Genomic DNA, 20,947 nt, shown 5'->3' with positions numbered 1-20,947 from the left:
TTAGTAGTGGCGGTGGTGTTGCCACTGTGGGGCAGTCGCCGGCATCTGTACATGTACAAGCGGGACGCCCTAACGCCGCTCCCATCTCGTTCACGTTCACAGAGCAAGCGCCGCGTCGCCGTCGCAAGAGTCTCGAGGATCAGAATCAAAACTCCATGCTGAGCAGCTCGATGCAAAGCGACACCGAGTACAGTGATGACAACATCTTTGAGGCGATCAAGAAGAGCGGCAAATCGATCAAGGATCTCTGTCGCAACGAGCCAAATCTCTCGCTCCTCAGCTCCAAGATCTCCAGCATCTTTGGCGATAAGGTGGCACAAGTGGCACAGCCCTCGGGCAATGTGGCGGTGCCGGGACGCAAGCGTAAACGCAAACGCGAAACGGCAACAACCCTCGCTGCCCAGCAGCAACATCAGCAGCATCAGCACCAGCAGCAGCAGCAACAACAGCAACATCAGCACCAGCAGCAGCAACAGCAGCAACAACAACAGCAGCAGCAACTGCAACAGCAGCAGCAACAACAGCAGCAGCAGCACGCCCAGCAATGCCATCAGCAACAGCAGCAGCAACAGCAACAACAACAGCAGTTGCATGGCAGCCATCTGGATCAATCGCCATCGCATCTGTCGCATCATCAGCAACAGCAACCGCAGTATCACGCCCACGCCCACAGTCACAGTCACGCCCATGCACACGCCCATGCACACCAGCAACAGCAGCAGCAACAACAGCAGCAGCAACAGCAACAGGTGTCCGCCCATCATCAGCAGCAGCTGCACGATGCCGACGAGGAGGAGGAGAATGTGCGGCTGGAGCAAGTGCGTCGCAAGCAGAACGCACAGCTGAGCCTGGTCGAATCCTTCCTCACGACAACCGCACAACGTTTGAGCGCCCAGCAGCAGGTGCAACAGGTGGTTGCCGCTGCCGCTGCGGTCTCTGCCATGGCGGGCGCAGGCGAAGATCCGGCCAAGCTGGGTCACATGATGGGGCACATGGGTGGCGTGGGTCTAGACGACGACGATGATGATGATGAGGACGATGATGAGGCGACGGCACATCATCATCACCAGCAGCAACAGCACCAACAACAGCAGCAGCAGCAACAACAGCAGCAGCAGCAACACCAACAGCAGCAGCAACAGCAACAGCAGCAACAACATCACTCACATCAAACGCATCCGCATCCACATCACGCCCATTCCCATGCGCATCAGCACGCCCAACAATCGGCGCAACAAACGCACGCCGATGCCAGCTATCGACACGCTGCCGTGGCGATGAATGCGGCCCTTGGGCAAAATCTCGTGGTTAGCAAGGGCAGCAAAAAGTGGATCGGTGCCGATGATCGGCATCTGAGCGATGGCAGCGAGGTGGCCAACGATGCCAGCGTCTCGGGTGCCGGTGGCCCCGGTTGCGGTCAGCTCTCGAGTGGCGCCAGCTCTGGTCAGGATCTCGGTTTCGCTGTCCCGCCCAGCGCCGTCGATGTGGAGCACAGCAAGCTGCTTGGCCAGAATCGCGACTTCCTCGCCCGTCTCATGAGCAGTGCGAGTGCCAGTCATGCCAGCCACCAGCATCAGCATAGCGCGCACAGTCGCGAGGAGGATGAGAATAGCTCCTTTCTCGATGTCGTCGAGTCCAACAACAATGCAGCTGCTGCCGCTGCAGCCGCTGCCGCCGCCGCTGCCATGTCACAGTATCAGCATAGTGCTGCTGCTGGCAATGGTGGCGCTGGCAGCGGCGGTGGCGGAGGTGGTGGTGGTCCGGGCAGCGCCGGTGGCCCCGTTGGCGATGGTCCGCTAACGCCGACGGGCGGTGGAACGGCGCCGAGCAGCGTGGAGCCGCCACAGATGCAGATGAACTCGCTCAGCCACTCGCAGTCGTTCATGAGCTCGTTCTACAACAATGCGAACGCAAGACTGAGCGGCGCCGGCGCGAGCGTTGGCGTTGGCGCCAACTCCTCATCGGCCAGCATGCTGGTGGAGGCGGCCCTCAACTCCGTTGGCAATATGATTGACAGCGAGAGCAGCGATCTAAAGGTGCGTTTCAATCTTAATATGCGTCCTTTAACCTACCTCATGGACTGTTGTAGGTTTTGAACCGGTTCAAAGATGTTACATGTACAAATTCCTTCCTAAAGTTCCTATCTATCTAATGTTGCTTACTAGGGTTTGAACCGATTCGATTCTAACTTTTTTTTGTACAAATTCCTCACTGATGTTCCTATTCATCTTTATCCTATAAGAGTGAACCGCTATAAGAGTTAAACCGATTTCGCCAATGCTGCCAACTGGTTCACTAATCCAATATCCTTGATTAAAACAATTTTTCTAGATTTACGTTAGGGCTTGAATCGGTTCACTACGACTTGAACTTAAACCGGTTTAATGAAAAGCCTAACAGATTATTGTCTGTTATACATTTAGTAGCACTGAACCGATTGAAACAACCTGACAGTATTAAACCGCTTCAAGTTCAAGTGGGAGTGAACCGGTTCAATGCAATATAATTACTTGCAGTTCAATGTCCAATTTCCACACTATCAAATCATGCATAGTCTTTTCCCCATACTTCGGCTTTCTATTTAAAATGTTTATAGCTTTTCTCACTAAACCGCTTCTGAACCACTTTCATATAAGGGTTCAACCACTTTCATATAAGGGTTCACAGAATTAATTCTAATCTGATGTCCGCTTAATAAGTATTTACCTGAGCTAGCAAACTATTGTAGAGCTTTAACCATTACACTACTACTTGAACCGGCTCAATAACATTACCTTGTCAAATTTTCCCCTTAATCAACTGATCAACTCACTCCTAATAATCATTGCTTTCCCCTCTTCAGGTACCCACCGAGAACCACATCAACAGCGACAGTCCGATGAGCGCGCACGTCGATGCGGAGGCGCAACGCTTCGGCAGCGGCGGCGGCAGCGGAGCGAACGGTCCGGGCATTGGCACGACGATGGACAACCTGGAGAACGAGCTGAAGATGATGAAGAATCTGGGCAGTTTTCCGATGCAAATACCGCCGCTGCCCATGTTCCAAGGCGCCTGCAACATATCGCCGAGTGCATCGACGCCAACGAATCCGCAGAGTAACCAGAATCAGAACGATGTCGATGTGGATGCGGGCAGCACGCCGCGTCCTCAGCATCCTGATTCCGATGGCTTCTCATCGTCGCATCATCGCACGCCGCCTTCACCGCCGCCCATATCGCCGGGTCGCGACTATGGTGGCATGTTTGGAGCCGGCAATGGAGCTGGCGGTGGTCCCGGCTCCAATAGCACGCCAGCGGGCAGCTCAAGTGGCGGCGGCGGCGGTGGCACCACAGCTGGTGGCAACAATCTGTCAGCATCGTCGCCGTTGCCGGCGTTGCAGCCACAGCGACGCAATGCGTCCAGCGTGGGCAGCACATATCCGGAGCATGAGCTCATCTCGCCCGCATCGTCGCCGAGCATACCACGCTACAACTTCAATGGCGACATGATGCGTCACAAGCGTGCCGTCCAGGAGCAGGAGCAGCAGGAGCGACGCCACAACATCTCGCGGCACAATCAGATGTCCAGCGACGAGGAGAACAGCATCATGCCGCAGAACAGGTAAATACAACTCATTTGGAATCGATTGGAAATAAGACTTTTTATTTGAAATTGATTTTTATTTTATAAAATTTAAATCAACTTTTTATTAAGCAATTTTAACAAGTAAAACTGTAGTATTAAATTATGTCAAAGAAATATACCAAAAATACAAATAAAAAATACTACTAGTATTGCATTAAAAATATACCATAAAGTCTAAAATACTTGTTATTTGTAATTCATTTTTATTTTATATAATTTAAATCAACTTTTTAATTTGCAATTCTGAAAAGTTTATCTATCTAGTATTAGAATATGAAAAAATACAAAAAAATACCAACACTACTACTTTAAAAATATACCATTAAGTCCAAAATATACCAGATCGTTAACCCTTTGGGTAGCGGGAATTATTATTACTTGCTTCATTTATATTTTAGACTTTATGGTATATTTTTAATGCCAAATTAATATTCTAAACATACTATTACTACAAGTCCAAAATATACCAGATTGTCAACCCTTTGGGTAGCGGGAATTATTATACTTGCTTCATTTATATTAATAATTAATTAATATTCTAAACATACTACTACTACAAGTCAAAAATATGCCATATCGTCAACCCTATGGGCAGCGAGTATAATTCTACCTACGACTACTATTTGGTATATTTGGCACTTTATGGTATATTTGCAATGTAGTTGTAGGGTTAACAATCTGGTATATTTTATCTACTTTGGTATATTTTGAATATAGAAGTAGCACTTGTATCAGGCAGTTAAATATTAACCACATTTCTTCTCTCTCTCTATCTCTATAGTGCTGGTCAGGACATGCGCATGAAGTTCCCGCAATCGCAGATCGATCTCATGTACTCCAAGTACGAGAGCATGGCCAGCAATCTGAAGTACAACAGCCAGGACCTGGACTCACCCGCCGAGTACCGCCAAAGCAGCAACAGCAATGCAGCGAGTGCGGCAGCAGCAGCGGCTGCAGCAGCCAGCGCTGCGAATGATATGTCCGATCTGCAGGGCTTGGACATGAGTTCGCGATCGAATGCATCGAGCAATTATCATCACAATTTCCAGCTACCGAGCAGTCGCTACCATCACCATATCTACGATATATTGTCGGATCGCGAGCAGAGCCAACAGTCGCAGGCCCAACAGCAATCGGCGGCCTCGGTGGTGCATCAACAGGAGCATGGCAGTCATGGTGGCCACAGCAGTCAGCTGGCAATGCAGCAGCATCAGTCGGCGGCAATGCATAATATGTTGAGCGAACAGTTGGGCGAACAGGAGCACGATCAGACGACATCGGTGGATCTGAGTCGAACGGCCAATTATGTGGTATCATCGCCACCGCAATTGCCGTACAATCATCCGCATCATGATATGCTGCGCATGGCATCGTTGGATCTGACACCGAATACCGCCAACATGGCGGTGGGCAACAATCGCTCGTTTCTCTCGTCCCAGATGCAGCACCAGAGTCGCGAGAGTCTCGAGCATCATCGTCTGCTCTCCACCGTTGAACAGCATCGCATTTTGGCCGCCTCGAATGCAGCGGCCGCCGATCCACATCGGCTGCTCGTCGATCCCACAGCGCATTTGCTGATGGAGCAGAACAATCGATTGCTGGGCACAGCGGATCAATCCCGGCTGCTTGGCGAATCGGCGGCGGCGGCAGCGCAAAATCGTCATATGGCCCGAAGTTTTGGTGCCTACCATCAGGTGGCATCGAGCAATTATCATCCGGGTGTTAGGCCGCCACCGGTGTTGCCATCAGCCAATCATCATGCTTCCAATCCGTCGAATTATCATCCATTTCCCGCCTACTACTAATAGTAGGTGGCATCGAAGCACCTCCCCAAACACTCCCACTGCACAGCTAGTCCAGGCTCAATTCTATACAGACCCAATTCCAAATGACAAACAAACTCGTATATCCTAGATATGCTATTGTTGAACTTTTTGCGGGACTAAAGTGCAATATCAATGAGTGACAAAGAGTGCTGGTCAGCATCAGCATCCCCCAGTTTAATTACCTTATACTATTGTATCCGATAAGCATTTTAAGTTAATCATTTTCATCTTTTTTTTTATATGCATATTCAATATATATTATATATAGTTCAATTTGAAAGCGCAAATATGTTTTAAACGTAACAAAAAGTTTTGGTTCCTCGGTTCTTATCGCATGTACTACAATACATATGTACTTAATTCAACTAAGCCGCAAATAAATCGTCTTAAGCTATGCAAAACAAAAAACAAACAAAAAAAAAAACAAAATACGAAAAAACTACCCAAAAATACCGACAACAAAAAAATACCAAACACATACCAACTTATGCGATGTCGCATTACGTTCAGTTTCTCAACTATTATGCCTAAATATATGTGAAAATATAATAAAATATAATAAAAAAAAAAAACAAAAATGAGAAAAATACCATAAAGTGTGCCAATATGTTTAAGTGTAAATTCAGTTTTTTTTTTCTCGCAAAAGCGCTGGCAAACTCTATGATTTTGTAACAATAATAACAATATGTATAGTTGTAAATGTATAAAATAAAAATCTAATAATAACCATTTCAATAACAATGCAAACTAATATGCAAAAATGCTATAATTTTAAACAATTTGCCGCTGAGTTTGTATAAAAACACAAATAAAGGATTGTATAAATGAATAAATAACGAAAGCGAAATTACAATAACATTGCTATTTTTACACCAAATAATGCGAAAATACCAAGAAAAATTTATAAACGAGTACAAAGTGTTGAGAAAAGATGAGTGAAAAGGGCATATTTCAATAAAACGACACAAAAATGTAACATCCATTTGGCTATATCCAACTACAAATCCCCAAAAACAAAATAAGGCCCCATACAAGCTCAGCGATAAAGAAAAAAAAAACGGAAAGGAAACGACAGAAAATGTAATGAAAATACCAGTATCTAATATACCGACTAGCTAAAAACACTCATTATAATATTTAACATACATAAATGTAATATGTAATAATACAAATAATTATAATAATAATAATAATAATGATATATATATATATTGTATGTAACACAGAACAGTTTGACCGATCAGGAACTTAGCTCAAGCGACTTTAACAATTAGTCCTTATGATTACACTTTTTTTTTTGTTTATGCCTATTGCAAAATGATTCGGCATAGCATATGACATAGACGTATAAACGTATATAATATATATACAAATATTTATATATATACGGCATATGAATGTACTAAAAGATATATAAATATAGCGAGTAAATGAATTAATGCATATAATTTCATGTAAATTATTAAATTATTAATTTCAATGGCGATATATACATGCATACAAACGAACATTCAACACACACAGACACACACACAAACACACAGGTACACACATTGAATAGATGACATGGATCCCAATGATAATAATGGTGTGGGAACGTATATAAACATAGTGCTGAATGAAAGATGGATCGCCAGTAAACGTAAACACATTGAAAACGCTGATAAAATGATATTTACATATGGTGTAATAAAATTATCGATTATTAATAAAAACGACAAATTATTTGAATGAAAACAATTTGAAAACCAAAAAACAAACCGTTTCCGTTACCGTCGATTAACAGCAGCGTCGTACTATGATTAACAGCATGTTCAACTTAACCTATGTTAAATCCATTTAACAGCTGTTAACGACAAGAGCTTCGTGGATCAGTCGATGTTTGGAAGTTGTACATTTGAATTACATGTCAATTAGTTTCAATTTATGCATTAATCAGTAAAATTGTCGTACATTTTTAAGTAGTTATTTACATCGAAAACATTTTACAATGTACGTACTTTCATTACTTTAGGTTTTCTTCCTTCTAAATTCCGGCTGAAACAAAATGTTCATGGATTTTGTTTTACATTTGCATTTAAACGTTAACGGCAAAAAGTTAATGCGCAGTGACATCGACATCGACAACATCGGACAACTAAACGGAGGCGAATTCGATAGAGATCGTAATATCGATAACGATAGCGATAGCATTTGGCGAGTGCGAGAGCAACAAGCAGCAGAGGTGGTAGTAAAGAACAGTAGCACGAGTCAGATAAGGATAGAGAGAGTTGAAAACGGAGGAAGAGCAAAAGAGCTTGTTGCTGAGCTGCGAGCGTTATCATGACGCAATACCCAACTCCATGAATGAAATAGCAACAACACATTCAATTGGTTGGGAGCACGACAACAAGCCCACACACATACATACACACACATCAAAATATTATAAATATATATGTCGCCAACGGCGGCAGAGATAACCGCTGCGACGTTGACGCCGCCAAGAGAGGCGAAAAACAACAACAGCAAGAACGATGCGTACCAACAACAGAAAACAGAGAGCGCCGCGTCGACGTTGGCCGCAACAACAATGCCAACGGCGAGTAAAAAGAGCAAAGCGAGCAAACCGATGCCGCCACTGCCGCCCGATATCAGCACGAGCACTGTGGGCAGCGGCATACTGCTGATGACGCCAGAGCAAATCGCCGAGGCATATGAGAAGGCTGTGCGCGATGAAAAGAGCGACGACGGCAGAGATGGCAAAAGCGATGGTAAAGGGGGAGAGTCGAGCAAATTCAGTTTACTTGGTGTGCTCAAATCATGTGCGGATATTCGACTGCGACTCTTGCGGTTAGTCGGTAGATTCTTGTCATTCATTTTGCATTTAGACATGCATGGGGGCAGCACCGGCAACAACATTAACTTCGTTTCGGGGCTAATAGACTTTTTTGCCGGCTCCTTAGGTAAGCCAAGCTGCGATTGTTCTCGATACTCATCGATACTTGACAATCGATACACGATTCTACATTGTTTACTTTCACTCTCTTTCGGCGCACATGGGCAACAGGTGGCGCGGCACAGGTCTATGTCTCACAGCCATTGGATACGGTTAAGGTGAAGATGCAAACATTCCCAGAGAAGTACAAGGGCATGCTTGATTGCTTCGTGACCACCTATCAACGAGATGGTGTTATGCGCGGCCTCTACGCTGGCTCAGTGCCGGCGGTGTTTGCCAATGTCGCTGAAAATTCGGTGCTATTTGCCGCCTATGGTGGCTGTCAAAAGTTTGTCACCTATGTGGTTGGGAAGGAGTTGGCCAGCGAATTAACCACAACTGAAAATGCATGCGCGGGTTCCTTGGCCGCCTGCTTCTCCACCCTCACACTCTGCCCCACCGAGCTGATCAAGTGCAAACTGCAGGCGCTGCGCGATATGAAACAATTTGTGGAGCCAACACAAACAGCCGATATACGCACTCCATGGACCCTCACGCGTTACATCTGGCGCACCGAAGGTGAGTTTGAGTTCTAATCGTAATCGATTATATTTTGTCACAGTCTCCGATTAGATTGTGTGTATATGCGTGTGTTAACGAACTTTTGCTATCTGAGTTGTTTATTTCTTCTCATGTGTGATTTCTCCATAATTCATAATTTAATCGCGATACGCCACATCAAAATCCATCTAATCAGCTGCCGCCCATTTCGTGATTGGCGTTGCCAGATCGTTGCCAAATTTATATGCTCTGCTGGTGGCAATGGTTTTGTCAACTCTGATATGCAGCTGGAGAGTGGAGATCATCGACTTCCGGTGATCGTTCACTTCTCGTAATCTCTCAATGCAGAACACAATTTTACATATGCATTTCATCTTCTTTTATATTTAAAAAAATTTGCAAAATTACTTTTCTAAATGATACAAACAAGAAGCTTTAAAGAAATCGTTAGTAATATGATTAAAATCTCTATAAAAGCACTAAAATATCAGAAATGTTGATTTCAGATATCAGATATATGTATGTATGTACATTTGTATATGATTTATATTGTAAAGCAGAATTCATATATTGAAATTCTAGATCGTGGATATATTATTTTATATTTATATTATAAGAATCATTAGATATTTTTTATTTTTTTTGAAACAATCAGATATATGCCAAACAACTTCTTTACAGCTTATTTAATGATGAGACTTCAATGTTACTCGAAATACATTAATGATTCGATCTATAAATAGAAATAGGAAATTTTCCAACTCTTTAAGCCTCACGCTTTCAATTCGTATTCTTCATTATGTCCAGAGCATAATCGTGGCTTGCTTTTATGAATGAACAATGAGTCTGTTCGAGTGCGTATTGTGAATTGTAAATATGGATAATGCTCGTTTCAAGTGCGAGAGATTGAGGAAGAGAGATGCGACTTGTTATCAGTGTAGGCAAGTGGAAATTTTTACAAAATCTTCGAGTTTTTTTTTTCCTATTTGATTGACAGACAAGTCTCGATTGAGATGCGCTTCCCCATCCGAAAGTCAATCTACTCTCATTTTGACTAGGGAAATATTTGTTTTGCGATTGCTGTTTCATTCGCGCCTGGCACGCGGACAGTCGCATTGTTGAGATAAGAGAACCCACAATGACCATGCAATCCCCCCGGTCTCATGATGATGATGATGTGGGATTGATGGGGGTCTAGTTGAGTGTCTATAAATAGAACCAAAGCTGGCCTCACGTGCCAGCTCAACTGTTATTTTCCACGCGCCGCGCTTTGCCACACGAACTTGACCACTTACTGACGTCACTTAGAAATTACGCACTTACAACGTAAAAGGGTATTACAAATATCCGGCGTTCTGTCTGTCCGTCTGCTGTAACGTGTTTCTCTAAGTAGCTATAAGAGCTAGAGCTGCCAAATTTCATGGTAATTACTCTTGATTGACTATAAGTCGATTAATTATGTTTTAGAATTTGTGTGTACTCTCAATTACTACAATTTACGAGCTCAGTTTATAGACTGAAATATAGGAACACATCATAAAGTATAATGCTCTCTTTCTCTCTCTCTTTTTCTAGGCATTCGAGGCTTCTATCGTGGCCTCGGCTCAACGTTCATACGCGAGATGCCCGGCTACTTTTTCTTCTTTGGCAGCTACGAGGGCACACGTGAGCTGCTGCGCAAGTAAGTCTAGATCGATCTCTCATATTCTAAATTTTATACAAAATACATTCAAACTCCTTTTTGCAGAGAGGGACAGACGAAGGACGAAATTGGACCATTCCGCACAATGGTTGCTGGCGCCATTGGCGGCGTTTGTCTGTGGACCTCCACATTTCCAGCGGATGTGATCAAGAGCCGCATCCAGGTGAAGAACCTCAACGAGGGCATGTTCACCGTGGGCGCGGACATTGTGCGGCGCGAAGGCGTGCTCGCCCTCTATCGGGGATTGCTGCCATCTGTGCTGCGCACCATTCCGGCCACCGCCACCCTGTTCGTTGTTTACGAGTACACAAAGAAGGCGCTTCATGGAGCTACGCTCTGAAAGGGACATCCCCAGAACCACCTTCCCCCCACATTCATCCCTGTCTCCTGCTGGACGTGACCGCGGGCGGTCATCCAATGAAACAATAATTGGAAATGCAACAAAAAAAGAACGAAAGAAAAGATATCGACATTCTTATGACTATTGTGGCTCTGTTGTTATTATTACGATTATCATTAACATCACCTTAAGATTATGCATTGTTTACTCGAGTCGTTGCTGCCATCCTGATCCTCATCATCCGCCACATTCATATTCAGACAGTGCTCCTCTGCCCGCCCTTCCACATCCTTGCCCTTCGCCTGTCATATGTTGGCCGCCTGGCGCAGCCGACGCTTCAGAAAGTCCTGACGATCCGCTGACGTTTCCAGTTCGCGCCATTCATGCCAATAGATCTGTTTTTTTATATATATATTATTGTTTTTTTTTTTTCGTTAGAAAGAAGAAAAAAATGTAGACATTTTTATTATGTCTGGGAATGCAATTTCCAAACCCAAAGCTTAGCGATAAGTTCAGGTCTTTTTGTACGTTAATAAAAAATGTTGAAAAGTTCAAGTTAGCTATTTTTATACAAAGTGGAAGACTCAGGAATGTAAAATGTTAAAAAGTGTGCAATAGTTATAAGAAACAAAACCAAAAAGTTTCGGTTTGAAAAAAAAAGAAAAATAACTTTGTCTAAACTTGTAAAATTTGCAAATTTGAATACTATAAAACAAAAAGAACCTTAGGATTTAATAGTTGAATTTAAATAAGTAAATACTCAATGATTTTTTTAAATAAGTAAATACTTAATGATTAAAGTAAATATCCAATAATACAAAGGTTATTTTCTATATACCAAAAATATTGCCTACAAAAATATTGAAATTTATAGTCAAAGTTCAAAAGGTAATTCAATCTGCAATTGAGATATGAACTGCATAAATCGCTCTTAACTTTTTGCTCAAATATCAAAATACAAAAATTTCTACAAAGATCATTCCCTATACGATGCTAAGGCATGGTAGTCAAGTTTCGAACCGCAACTCACCACAATGGGTTTGTGTCCCATCTGCCGCAACTGCTGCAATTTCATGGCAAACTGTCCCGTCGGCCGCTCCTTGTCCCTGATCACATTATTCCACCCCGCGACGACAACCACAAGGGTCTCCACATGCGGCGCCTCCCGCTCGCCGAGTAGATGCTGCCGCGTCAGCAGGACACCAGTGTAATCCGCCGGACAGTCAGCACTCAGGGGCAACACGCGCTGGTGCTGGCGATCGTAGCAGACGACAAGATCACAGCGATCAAAGTGGGGCAACAGATGCTTGGCATGGACGTGAGTGCGCAGCAGACTGCCGAGAGCATCGCGAATCTCCAGCATAACGCGATCCGTTTTGTTCAGCTTGAAGTTGCCATCGGGCACATATTGTGTGTACAATTTGCCCATTTGCTGGCGCTGCTTCTCGGTGAGGAACGCACCCGTGTACTCCGCGCCCAGCAGCTGGGCCAAGCTGTCCAGATGGAAGTACTCCCGGCCCGGCATCCCGCTGCGATAGACGTGACGCACGAAGCGCGGCTCGAGCGCCACGGTCAACAGCTCGATATCGCAGACTTGCCGCATGCTGAGGAATTGCAGGCAATTGGTGTAGCAACGTGGATAGCGTAGGATCTCATCGATGCGACTGCGCAGCAGCTGCGGCACCCGCTGCACCAGACGGTGCTCCACACCACTGGGTGTGCGCAAATTGAACAGTGCAATGACCAGACAAATGCGCTCCAAATCCTTCAGTCGCGCCTCGTCCAGGGAGTGCTCGAAGCGCAGCAGTATGCGCTCGACGAGCTCATCGTTGCACGTCTGCAGCTCGCAGCCAAGCAGCGCCATGTGGAGACACGTTAGAAGGGAGACGCGCTCCACTTGTGGCTGCAACGCGTTCAGCAAATGATTCACCGCATCCACTTGCTGCAGCTTGCTGCTGTAGCGCAAGATCTTGAGCAGCGCCACCAGCGTAATGTCCTCGACGGTGTCCAGTTGCGCCTCCAGGCGGTCGAAGAGCTGCTGCAACAACTCCGGATTACGAATGGGTGTCTGTGTCTTGAAGAAACCCATCGCCATGACGCCCAACTCCGGGAGTGTCATCTGTTGCACACACTGTGCCAGATTGTGCTCGAAGTCGAACATCTCGAACACCGGTCGGCGCAACAGATTGCATAGAAACATCGATTGCACCAATTGCTCCGGCGGCAACTTGCGCACCTTGCGTCCCAGCTTGCGCAGCGCCAACCACACAAATTCACCGATGCGCACCAATCCCAGCTGATACCAGGCATCGCTCACCAGCAGCAGCTGGGCACTTGACCAGCCCTCAATGCGGCGACAGCACTCGATGTCCAGCGTGTTCCACAGTTCCATGTAGTTGGCCGTTTTCGTGGACTCCGGTGTGGGCAATTGTTGCAGACTGCGCAGCGAGCCCACCAACTGTTCGTCACTGAGACGGTGCATTTCCTCACAGAAGATGCGCACAAAGTCCGCAAAGCGTTCGTCACTGATCTGTGTTTGCGTCTGGGCGCAAAACTGAACAAGCGCCAACAGATCCTCGTACAAATCGGCAGGTTTTGTTCTATGCTCAGTTGGCGCTAGCACATGTTGTGGCGCCTCTTCACAGCTGGCCGCTGCATTGTTGAATAAGTCGCCAATACGGGCAATTTGGTACGGCTTGAGAGAGCCAGACAAAATGCTGTGCGCATACTGATTCTCCGCATCGACGAAGAGACGAGCCGGCATTGTGGGCGCTGTGCGTATGCCACGGTACAGCAGCGGACGTTGCGCCTGCTGCACGATGGCCAGGCCACGTTGCAAGCTTATCCTTGTAATCCACAGCATGTTTTGACTATGGTTTAATTCATCACTTGTCGAGATTTACACATTCGGCGTTATGTCAGGGACAAAAACCAAAACAGTAAATGCACGCACTAATAACAGCGGCGCACAGCTGTTTGTGGCGTTGCCAGACGTGCGAATATGTAACAGTCATGCCATGCGGGCTGAAGTATCGATACAAATAGCGAGCTAAGCGGTAATTTTGAATTGAAATAAAATTTGACTATTTAAATATTTATTATTATTATAATTATAATCATTTTAATTGGAAAAATATATGCATTAAGTAGAACTATTGATTATATGCAACACAATGATGATAATTCATGGCTTTCCAATACATATACATCAGCGGCGTTCAGCTACTCAGCTGGCACTGATATCGATTAATGCAGCATGCTAAAATCGATAGTTTTGATTTCAATTTTAATTTGCATGTATAAATTATTTATTAATTTAATTTAATCAACAACACAATATGAATAAAACAATGTTTGAATTTTTTGTGAATGTGTTTATGTAAAGCAAAAATTTGCACAACTTTTCCTAAGTTTTCTTTTCTTTTGTTTTGTGTGAAAACACAGAACGTAATGAACGTTTGTATTTATATTTTCACCGACGATAACGAAGATGTTTGTCTCTGCTAAAGAATTGGAATTGAGATAAACAAATTTCGTTTGTTTTGTTTGGTTTTTTTGTGTTCTTCAACGTATACGTAATATGCCGTTATATACATATATTATGACTAAAACTAACCATGCATAATATATGTAGCGTAGTGTCACTGTCACTGTCACTGGCATTGTTATTGTTATTGTTATGTGGCGCTGCTTTCCATGGAAACTAGTTTTGTGCTTCATTGTTTCCGTTTCTTTTCTTTGTGGGTTCGAAATTATTTAATTGGGTTGGATTTTGCATGCATAAATTACGTATACGTCAGCTATGCCCGCCTGGTCTGTTGACAACTTATTCGCAGTCAAGAGTCAAGGACAGGCAATTGCTGAATTTCTGATTAATATATTGAAGAACTAGAAAAATAGACATATAGAGAGATTTAAAATGATAAAGCGCTTTACTTACGTCTTTTAGTATGTCACATGTTGTTATTTCAGGTGAATTGACAATCATTATACTTTGCTGCTTTTGGATTTTGCTTTAAATTCACTCACTTTGCGAAATTTCTGTTAATTGCAAAACATTCTTGTTACTCTTAACGTAGATGCGCGATGTGAAAGCATCCAAATTAGTAAGTCTCTCTACGTACTTCAAAAATACTTCATGATCGATATATTTCCCCTTCTTGACATCGTTGAGATATGGACACTCGGGATCTTCGATCCAGACGCGTTCCAATTCCACTCCATCGCCCACTTCAATGTCACACTGATAGCATTCCTGTTGAATCAACATTCCCATCTGCATATTGGGACATAGTTTATCGGCCAGTCCGACGTCCAGCTCCGCCAGCAATGTGCCCAGCGTAACAAGAAAGACTGGCGGCATCTTCTGGAAGCGCACTCCTTCGAGCACACCGGCCAGATCATTAATGCGATCATCGTACGCGGTGTAGAGCCAAATGAACACCGAGTACAACACCTCAATCTCCGAGTGCACATACAACAGACTCGAGTGGAGTAAATCACGCAAGGCATGCCACTCCAAATCACGAAACTCATCCGTGTGAACGATCAATAGAAAATGTTGGCCCACCGCATGCAACATTAAAATACTAACGTCGGCGACTCGCGTTTTCTGTGCCCTGAAATATAAGTGAACAATGTCTTCGGTGCTGAATGCGCTTCTATCATCCAAGCAACTTAATATATCCATTCGCAGGCGTGGCATATAAAAATTGTAGGCAACCTGCATGAGATCAAATATGGAATTACGTGGACACTCGATGCTAACGTTGACCATCCAGTCGTTGGCCAAGGACAAAATCTCTGCGCTCACAGGACTCTCAGGCAATAGAATCTGGGATCCAGTTAGCAAATTGTGGGAAAACAGTTGGGAATGAAAACGTAACAAAAATCCATGAAATTTGATTGGTTCAGTGCCTTGCATGAGAATGATATCGGTGCAGTACTTTTTCCTTAAACCACCGACATACCAATCATAGTTCAATTTGTGAGATTCACATACCTTAATTGGCTTATTGGAAAAATGCGGGCTAAGATCTAAGCGTTCTACCTCCAAGTCATCCTCATCGATCCCCCTGTTTTTTTTCTTCTTGCGTTCCTTTTTTTCCTTCTTAATCTTTTCATCATTATTTGCATTGTCTTCTATAGATTCGTGCATTTCATTGGTTTCTGCTGTATACATGATTTCGGGAAAGATTATTTTAGAATGACATATAAATCGTTTTGTTATACATATGTATGTACGAAAATGTTAGTATTTTGTCAGCAAATTACTGCCAGCCACGTGGCAGTATTTAATTGTTATTAAATACTGAAATGCCATAATGATAATCATAATGATGATGGTCATAAATAGCATTCAATTTGTCGACAACTTTCTCAGTGTTTTTCGCTTAACATAACAATTAAAAGTTGAGGCATTTAATAATTTTTGATTAAACAAATACCAAATACTGTCAGTATTATATAATCTCTAATTAGAATATTTATTTTTATTTATCCAATTCGCAGCTCCAGCAAATTTGAAATTTTGCCGCTATCGATAATCGATATCGTGTTCGAGTTCGATTTTGAAGAGAAGCTTCGCTTTCCTTTCATCTCAGCTGTCGTCTCGTACTTTCGTTTGACAAGCACCAAAAAAATGCAACAACAATAAAAATAAATACATAAACATTTTAATGTTGTTGCTACGGCTGCTGCTGCTGCTGCTGCCGCCAGCGGCTAGAAAAATATTTATGCGGCCGGCTGCGACGCATTTCATTTCAATAATAATGAAAACAAAAGTTAAAACAAAACGAAGAAAACACAACAAACACACACAAACCAATAACAATAACCGCTAGCGCGCTGTGCGTAAAAGAGAGCGAGAGTTACCAGCTAAACAGATCGCAGCAGCTAGAGGGAGACGATTACGGCAAAGAAGAATCACCCCACCTCCCCTTCGCCTATCCAAGCAAAGGCCCAATGCTGCTTGTAATGATGACAACCGTTACAGTTGCTTCTTCTGAAATACGCTTTCCAGCCACACAGTACATTCATTTTCCCGTCGCATTGGAAGCTGTCAGAATTGCCAATACGGTGAATTTACTACTTGCGCTTTGTACTGCGTCTGACACTCTGGCAACACGCAACAATGGCAAAAACAAAATCAAAATGGCTGTTACAACATACAATGCAAATGCATGAAACTGGTAAAATGGAAAAAAAGTAAGAGTATAAAGAAGCCGATCGATTGAAATCGATGGATCGCATTTCCCGTTTGAGCGCCGCAGTCGCCAACGTTGGACTGGCCGTATATAAATTTTGACAAAAGAAAGATTTCGGTTTAAACCAATTTTGGCAATGTGACAACGAGCGAGTGACAGAGTGGACCACAAATAACCAATCAACCAAAGAAAAAGAGAATCGAGAAACTAGAAACCAGAAATCAAAGTGATGCCGTGCAGTAAGGTGTTGATAACGTTGTCAGCTCTGTTGCTGCTGTCGCTGCTGGCAGTCGTGTCAGCCTTTGGCAACGAATATGTGCACATTAAAGTGCACGTGCCCAAGGATCAGGCACCGAGCATTGCCGTCGATGCCGAGCCCGTCTCACCGCACAAAGTCATCCATCACTTTCACCACCATGCGCCACCACATCAGAGATTACGCGGACGCGCACCACCGCCGTCCAAGCTGAAGACAAGTCCGCTGCTGGAGAGTGTCATTTTATCGGACTTGGATAAACCGCTGCACATGAGCGAGCATGCCGATTATCTGAATCATGCCAAGGAGCTGGCCGAGCATCTCAGCGAAACGTATGTGGTCAAAAAGGCGCCGCCTCCGCCGCCCAAAAAGAAGGTCAACACGTACACCATCATTGAGGAGAAACATCGTTCCAACGGCTACGATTATGAGCCGCGACCACAGCATGATGTGGACACTTATCACGTGATTGACAAGCGACCACAACATCAATACCATAAGCAGCAGCATCAGCACCACTATCATCAGCAGCCCGACGACGACGATGACGATGTGGGCTATCATTATGCCGCCCCAGGACGAGTGCATCGCAACAAGGCGCCGTACTTGAGCGGCGCCTATGCAGAGCCAGCGCCCGTTGAGGAACCTTCGGATTTGGATCAGGGCTACAGCTACACGCCGCCTTCCTATCCGTCAGCTCGTGCACCCGCTCACACGCTGGAAGCGCCGGATGAATCGCCCCTAGAGACGCAATATCTATTCGATTACGGGCCAAGCGGCAGCGGCGGGAGCAGCAGTGGCTTCCGACCATCGCCTCAACTGCACACACAGCCACAGGATATCTATGAAGACGATATTGATGCCTATGCAGGTCCAGTGCCCACACGGCGGCGTCGTCCCAGCTCCCAGGATTGGGCAAGTCGCTCTGGCTATAGTGGTAACGGCGTCGATAGCTATAAGGCGGGACACGTGCAGGGCCTAGGCAGTAGTCGGTATCCACAAACCGGACCCTATCTATGAGGGAGTTCTTCCAAATTCTAATTATAATGTTACTTTATTCACATTCTTTTTTTTTTGTTGCTTAGTCTTAAGGCGATTAAAGCTTTCAAATTAAATCAAATTTTTTTTTATATTTATATATTCATATTTTAGTTGTTTAGTTAATTTAGGTTGATAAAGTCTTCGTTTATAAAGAAGTTTCTCCAAATTCGTATTATAATGCTAATTTATTAAAATCCTTATTTTTTTTTAGTCGTAAGGCGATTAAAGCTTCTGAGTTAAACACAGTTTGTTTGGTTTATATTATATTTTATAATTATAATTAAATTTGTAGTGTTGAAATTGTAAATTGTTGTTTGTAATTGTGTTGAAGAAATATATATTCATAAATTTGTAAAAGAATTTGTAGTGTTGTTATTGAAAAATAAATATAAATGACAATAACCAGCAAGTAAAATAATCCAGTGTGATACGGTGAGTGCCAAGTCAGCCGGTGAAATACCAGGCGAACATAAGTTAGCAGCAAGCAGAAATACAGCAACTCACTTTGGAGCACCCTCAAAGTATGCTACGAAAAGTTTCATTTTAGGTGTGGAGAAATGGAAATTTTCAAGTAACCGTTAACATTTGAAAAAAAATTCTTATGATTTTACTTGCTGTTGAATTATGTTGGCCTGGTAATTCAAATGATTTTTCGGCACTTGAGCTTGTCGCTGCGGCGACTTCAAGTGGCTTCAAAATGCTAAAGTCAGCTGGTGAAATACCAGGCAAACAGAAATCAGCATCAAGCAAATGCTCAGCAAATTTGGTGCCCCCTCAAGGTATGCCACAAAAATTTAATTTTCAGGTGTGGCATCAGCGCGCCAATTTTAAATTTGAAATGTCTCCAGTAACCAATAAAAAAAACCAAATTCGATAATATTTGAAAATAATTTTTATTTATGATTTTACTTGCTGCTATATTTTACGACTATTTAAGCAAATTAAAAATAATATAATATATAATTATATACACATATTAATACATTTTATGGATAACAAATATTTTATATACCTATGCACATAGATTAATTAATAAATTCAAAATGTGTACTGTACTTCAGCTAATTAGTCGATTCAATCAACATGGGGATTGCAATCGCTGCTGACCATCGAAGCGTGTCCTTTGGCTACTCATAAAGATGCCTGCCAGCGATAGGCGACGTCGCCTCGCGTCCAGTGTGGTTAGAACACGATGAGTGGCAACATTGGCCAGTTGCTGCACAGTCATTTGCGCTTCTACCAGCTGCTAGGATTGCATGGACTGCCGCTGCCTGGAGATGGATGGCCTGAGAACAGGGCGAAATGGTTTCGCCTGTTCGCTGGTTGCCTGATGATCGGCTTCACGGCGTTGACTGTGGTGTGCTTGACCAGCTCGGATGTGTTTCTCTACCAGGGCGATGCCTTTGGCTGGTTCAACGATATACTCAAATACGGATTCGCAGAGATCGCCGTGCTCAGCATCTATGCAGAGACAATTTGGCATCCATGGCCACTGGCACGCTTTTGGCAATTATATGCTGCACTTGCTCCGCAGCCGGCGTCAACGTTGCGCCTACAGATGCGTCAGCATTGGCGCTTCCTGGTCACCTTGTATGGCACGCTGTCGCTGGAGGGTCTGCTCGTGTGCAGTTTGGCCAGCATGCAGGTGATGAGCCGGCATATTGTGCTCTTCTGGAGCACCTTTCAGCCCTTTGTGCTCATCGTGCATCTGCGGAACACACAGTTTGTTCTCCATCTGGAACTGTTGCGCCAGCAGCTGTTGCAGCTGGAGCATGAGCTGGCCCTGCTCGCCGAGTACTCGACGTTTGCCAGTGATGTGGCCAGTTTCGCTGGCTTCGAGGAGTATCTGCGACGTCGTGTTCGCCACAAGCAATTGATCTATGGTCGCATCTATGAGATGGCCAATTGTTTTCTGGTTGCCTTCAGGTATTCTGTGATCACCGTCCTGTTGATGATCTATGTGCGTATCGCTGTCGATTGCTATTTTATGTACTACACGCTCTACAACAAGATTAACATTATTGGTAAGTGAATCATCTGATTGAGCAACTATCTTATCTATTTCTCTTTCGCTTAAGACTACTATCTACTGCTGCCGGCTGTGCTGGAGATTCCGGCATTTATTTACGTCTCGCAGAGCTGCATGCAACTCATGCCTCGCATTGCCCATCAGCTGCACAGCATAGTGATCACGTCGCCAGCTCTTTCGCTGCAGATCCAGAACTTTTCACTGCAGTTGCTCCATCAGGGTGTACGCATCGATTGCCTGGGCATCACCGTTCTCGACAGCTATCTGTTGACACGCGTGAGTTGTCAATGTAATCTTCCACCATCTGGACAGCAGTTTATCTTTCTCTCTCTATTTCTCCAATCGTAGATTGTCACCGCCATTTGTACGTACATGATTTTTACGGTGCAACTGATGCCCAAGTTGAGTGGCACCTATTGGTAGATGGAACAACAAAGTGATTACG

General features: G+C 44.1%; 6 protein-coding genes across 6 annotated transcripts in view; 4 read left to right on the top strand and 2 right to left on the bottom strand.

Annotated features, from left to right (window-relative positions):
* Positions 1-6,557, top strand: part of LOC132795623 (uncharacterized) — a 34,875-nt gene extending 28,318 nt beyond the window's left edge. The window contains exons 7-9 of the mRNA XM_060806421.1: positions 103-2,036; positions 2,843-3,600; positions 4,406-6,557. Of these exons, the coding sequence (XP_060662404.1) occupies positions 103-2,036; positions 2,843-3,600; positions 4,406-5,429 (3,716 nt within the window). The 3' untranslated portion in view covers positions 5,430-6,557. The remainder of the gene's footprint in view (positions 1-102; positions 2,037-2,842; positions 3,601-4,405) is intronic.
* Positions 6,558-7,384: 827 nt separating this feature from the next.
* LOC132795026 (mitochondrial ornithine transporter 1) lies at positions 7,385-11,114 on the top strand. The gene is made up of 4 exons (XM_060805427.1): positions 7,385-8,395; positions 8,500-8,946; positions 10,504-10,609; positions 10,676-11,114. Exons 1-4 carry the CDS (start codon positions 7,888-7,890, stop codon positions 10,968-10,970), a joined length of 1,356 nt encoding a protein of 451 aa, XP_060661410.1. The 5' UTR covers positions 7,385-7,887; the 3' UTR covers positions 10,971-11,114.
* A 110-nt stretch (positions 11,115-11,224) lies between these two features.
* On the bottom strand, positions 11,225-13,936 carry LOC132795025 (FAST kinase domain-containing protein 5, mitochondrial). The gene is made up of 2 exons (XM_060805426.1): positions 12,001-13,936; positions 11,225-11,365 (listed from the first exon to the last, which is right to left on the bottom strand). Exons 1-2 carry the CDS (start codon positions 13,831-13,833, stop codon positions 11,276-11,278), a joined length of 1,923 nt encoding a protein of 640 aa, XP_060661409.1. The 5' UTR covers positions 13,834-13,936; the 3' UTR covers positions 11,225-11,275.
* A 323-nt stretch (positions 13,937-14,259) lies between these two features.
* Positions 14,260-16,203, bottom strand: LOC132797017 (uncharacterized). Its single transcript, XM_060808424.1, has 3 exons — positions 15,973-16,203; positions 14,911-15,804; positions 14,260-14,858 (listed from the first exon to the last, which is right to left on the bottom strand). Exons 1-2 carry the CDS (start codon positions 16,150-16,152, stop codon positions 14,992-14,994), a joined length of 993 nt encoding a protein of 330 aa, XP_060664407.1. The 5' UTR covers positions 16,153-16,203; the 3' UTR covers positions 14,260-14,858; positions 14,911-14,991.
* Positions 16,204-16,596: 393 nt separating this feature from the next.
* LOC132796980 (uncharacterized) lies at positions 16,597-18,509 on the top strand. The gene has a single exon (XM_060808368.1). The coding sequence runs from the start codon at positions 17,406-17,408 to the stop codon at positions 18,450-18,452; it is 1,047 nt and encodes a 348-aa protein (XP_060664351.1). The 5' UTR covers positions 16,597-17,405; the 3' UTR covers positions 18,453-18,509.
* Positions 18,510-19,624: 1,115 nt separating this feature from the next.
* On the top strand, positions 19,625-20,925 carry LOC132795622 (gustatory receptor 8a). Its single transcript, XM_060806420.1, has 3 exons — positions 19,625-20,497; positions 20,552-20,778; positions 20,851-20,925. The coding sequence occupies exons 1-3, from the start codon at positions 19,666-19,668 to the stop codon at positions 20,923-20,925; spliced, it is 1,134 nt and encodes a 377-aa protein (XP_060662403.1). The 5' UTR covers positions 19,625-19,665.
* Positions 20,926-20,947: the final 22 nt, after the last annotated feature.

This window comes from Drosophila nasuta, chromosome X (genome assembly GCF_023558535.2).
Source record: "Drosophila nasuta strain 15112-1781.00 chromosome X, ASM2355853v1, whole genome shotgun sequence".
NCBI classification, from domain to species: Eukaryota; Metazoa; Arthropoda; class Insecta; order Diptera; family Drosophilidae; genus Drosophila; species Drosophila nasuta.
This window is presented reverse-complemented; position numbering and strand designations above follow the sequence as displayed.

Bases quoted from the DNA above. Each gene is read 5' to 3' on its own strand.
- LOC132795026 (XM_060805427.1), top strand. From the start codon at position 7,888: ATGTCGCCAACGGCGGCAGAGATAACCGCTGCGACGTTGACGCCGCCA. The intron at 8,396-8,499 runs GTAAGCCAAGCT...CATGGGCAACAG, and splicing joins CTTTTTTGCCGGCTCCTTAG to GTGGCGCGGCACAGGTCTAT. The intron at 10,610-10,675 runs GTAAGTCTAGAT...TCCTTTTTGCAG, and splicing joins ACACGTGAGCTGCTGCGCAA to AGAGGGACAGACGAAGGACG.
- LOC132795025 (XM_060805426.1), bottom strand. From the start codon at position 13,833: ATGCTGTGGATTACAAGGATAAGCTTGCAACGTGGCCTGGCCATCGTG. The intron at 11,366-12,000 runs GTGAGTTGCGGT...ATAAAAAAACAG, and splicing joins TGGGACACAAACCCATTGTG to ATCTATTGGCATGAATGGCG.
- LOC132797017 (XM_060808424.1), bottom strand. From the start codon at position 16,152: ATGTATACAGCAGAAACCAATGAAATGCACGAATCTATAGAAGACAAT. The intron at 15,805-15,972 runs GTATGTGAATCT...ACTGGATCCCAG, and splicing joins TTTCCAATAAGCCAATTAAG to ATTCTATTGCCTGAGAGTCC.
- LOC132796980 (XM_060808368.1), top strand. From the start codon at position 17,406: ATGCCGTGCAGTAAGGTGTTGATAACGTTGTCAGCTCTGTTGCTGCTG.
- LOC132795622 (XM_060806420.1), top strand. From the start codon at position 19,666: ATGAGTGGCAACATTGGCCAGTTGCTGCACAGTCATTTGCGCTTCTAC. The intron at 20,498-20,551 runs GTAAGTGAATCA...CTTTCGCTTAAG, and splicing joins CAACAAGATTAACATTATTG to ACTACTATCTACTGCTGCCG. The intron at 20,779-20,850 runs GTGAGTTGTCAA...CTCCAATCGTAG, and splicing joins ACAGCTATCTGTTGACACGC to ATTGTCACCGCCATTTGTAC.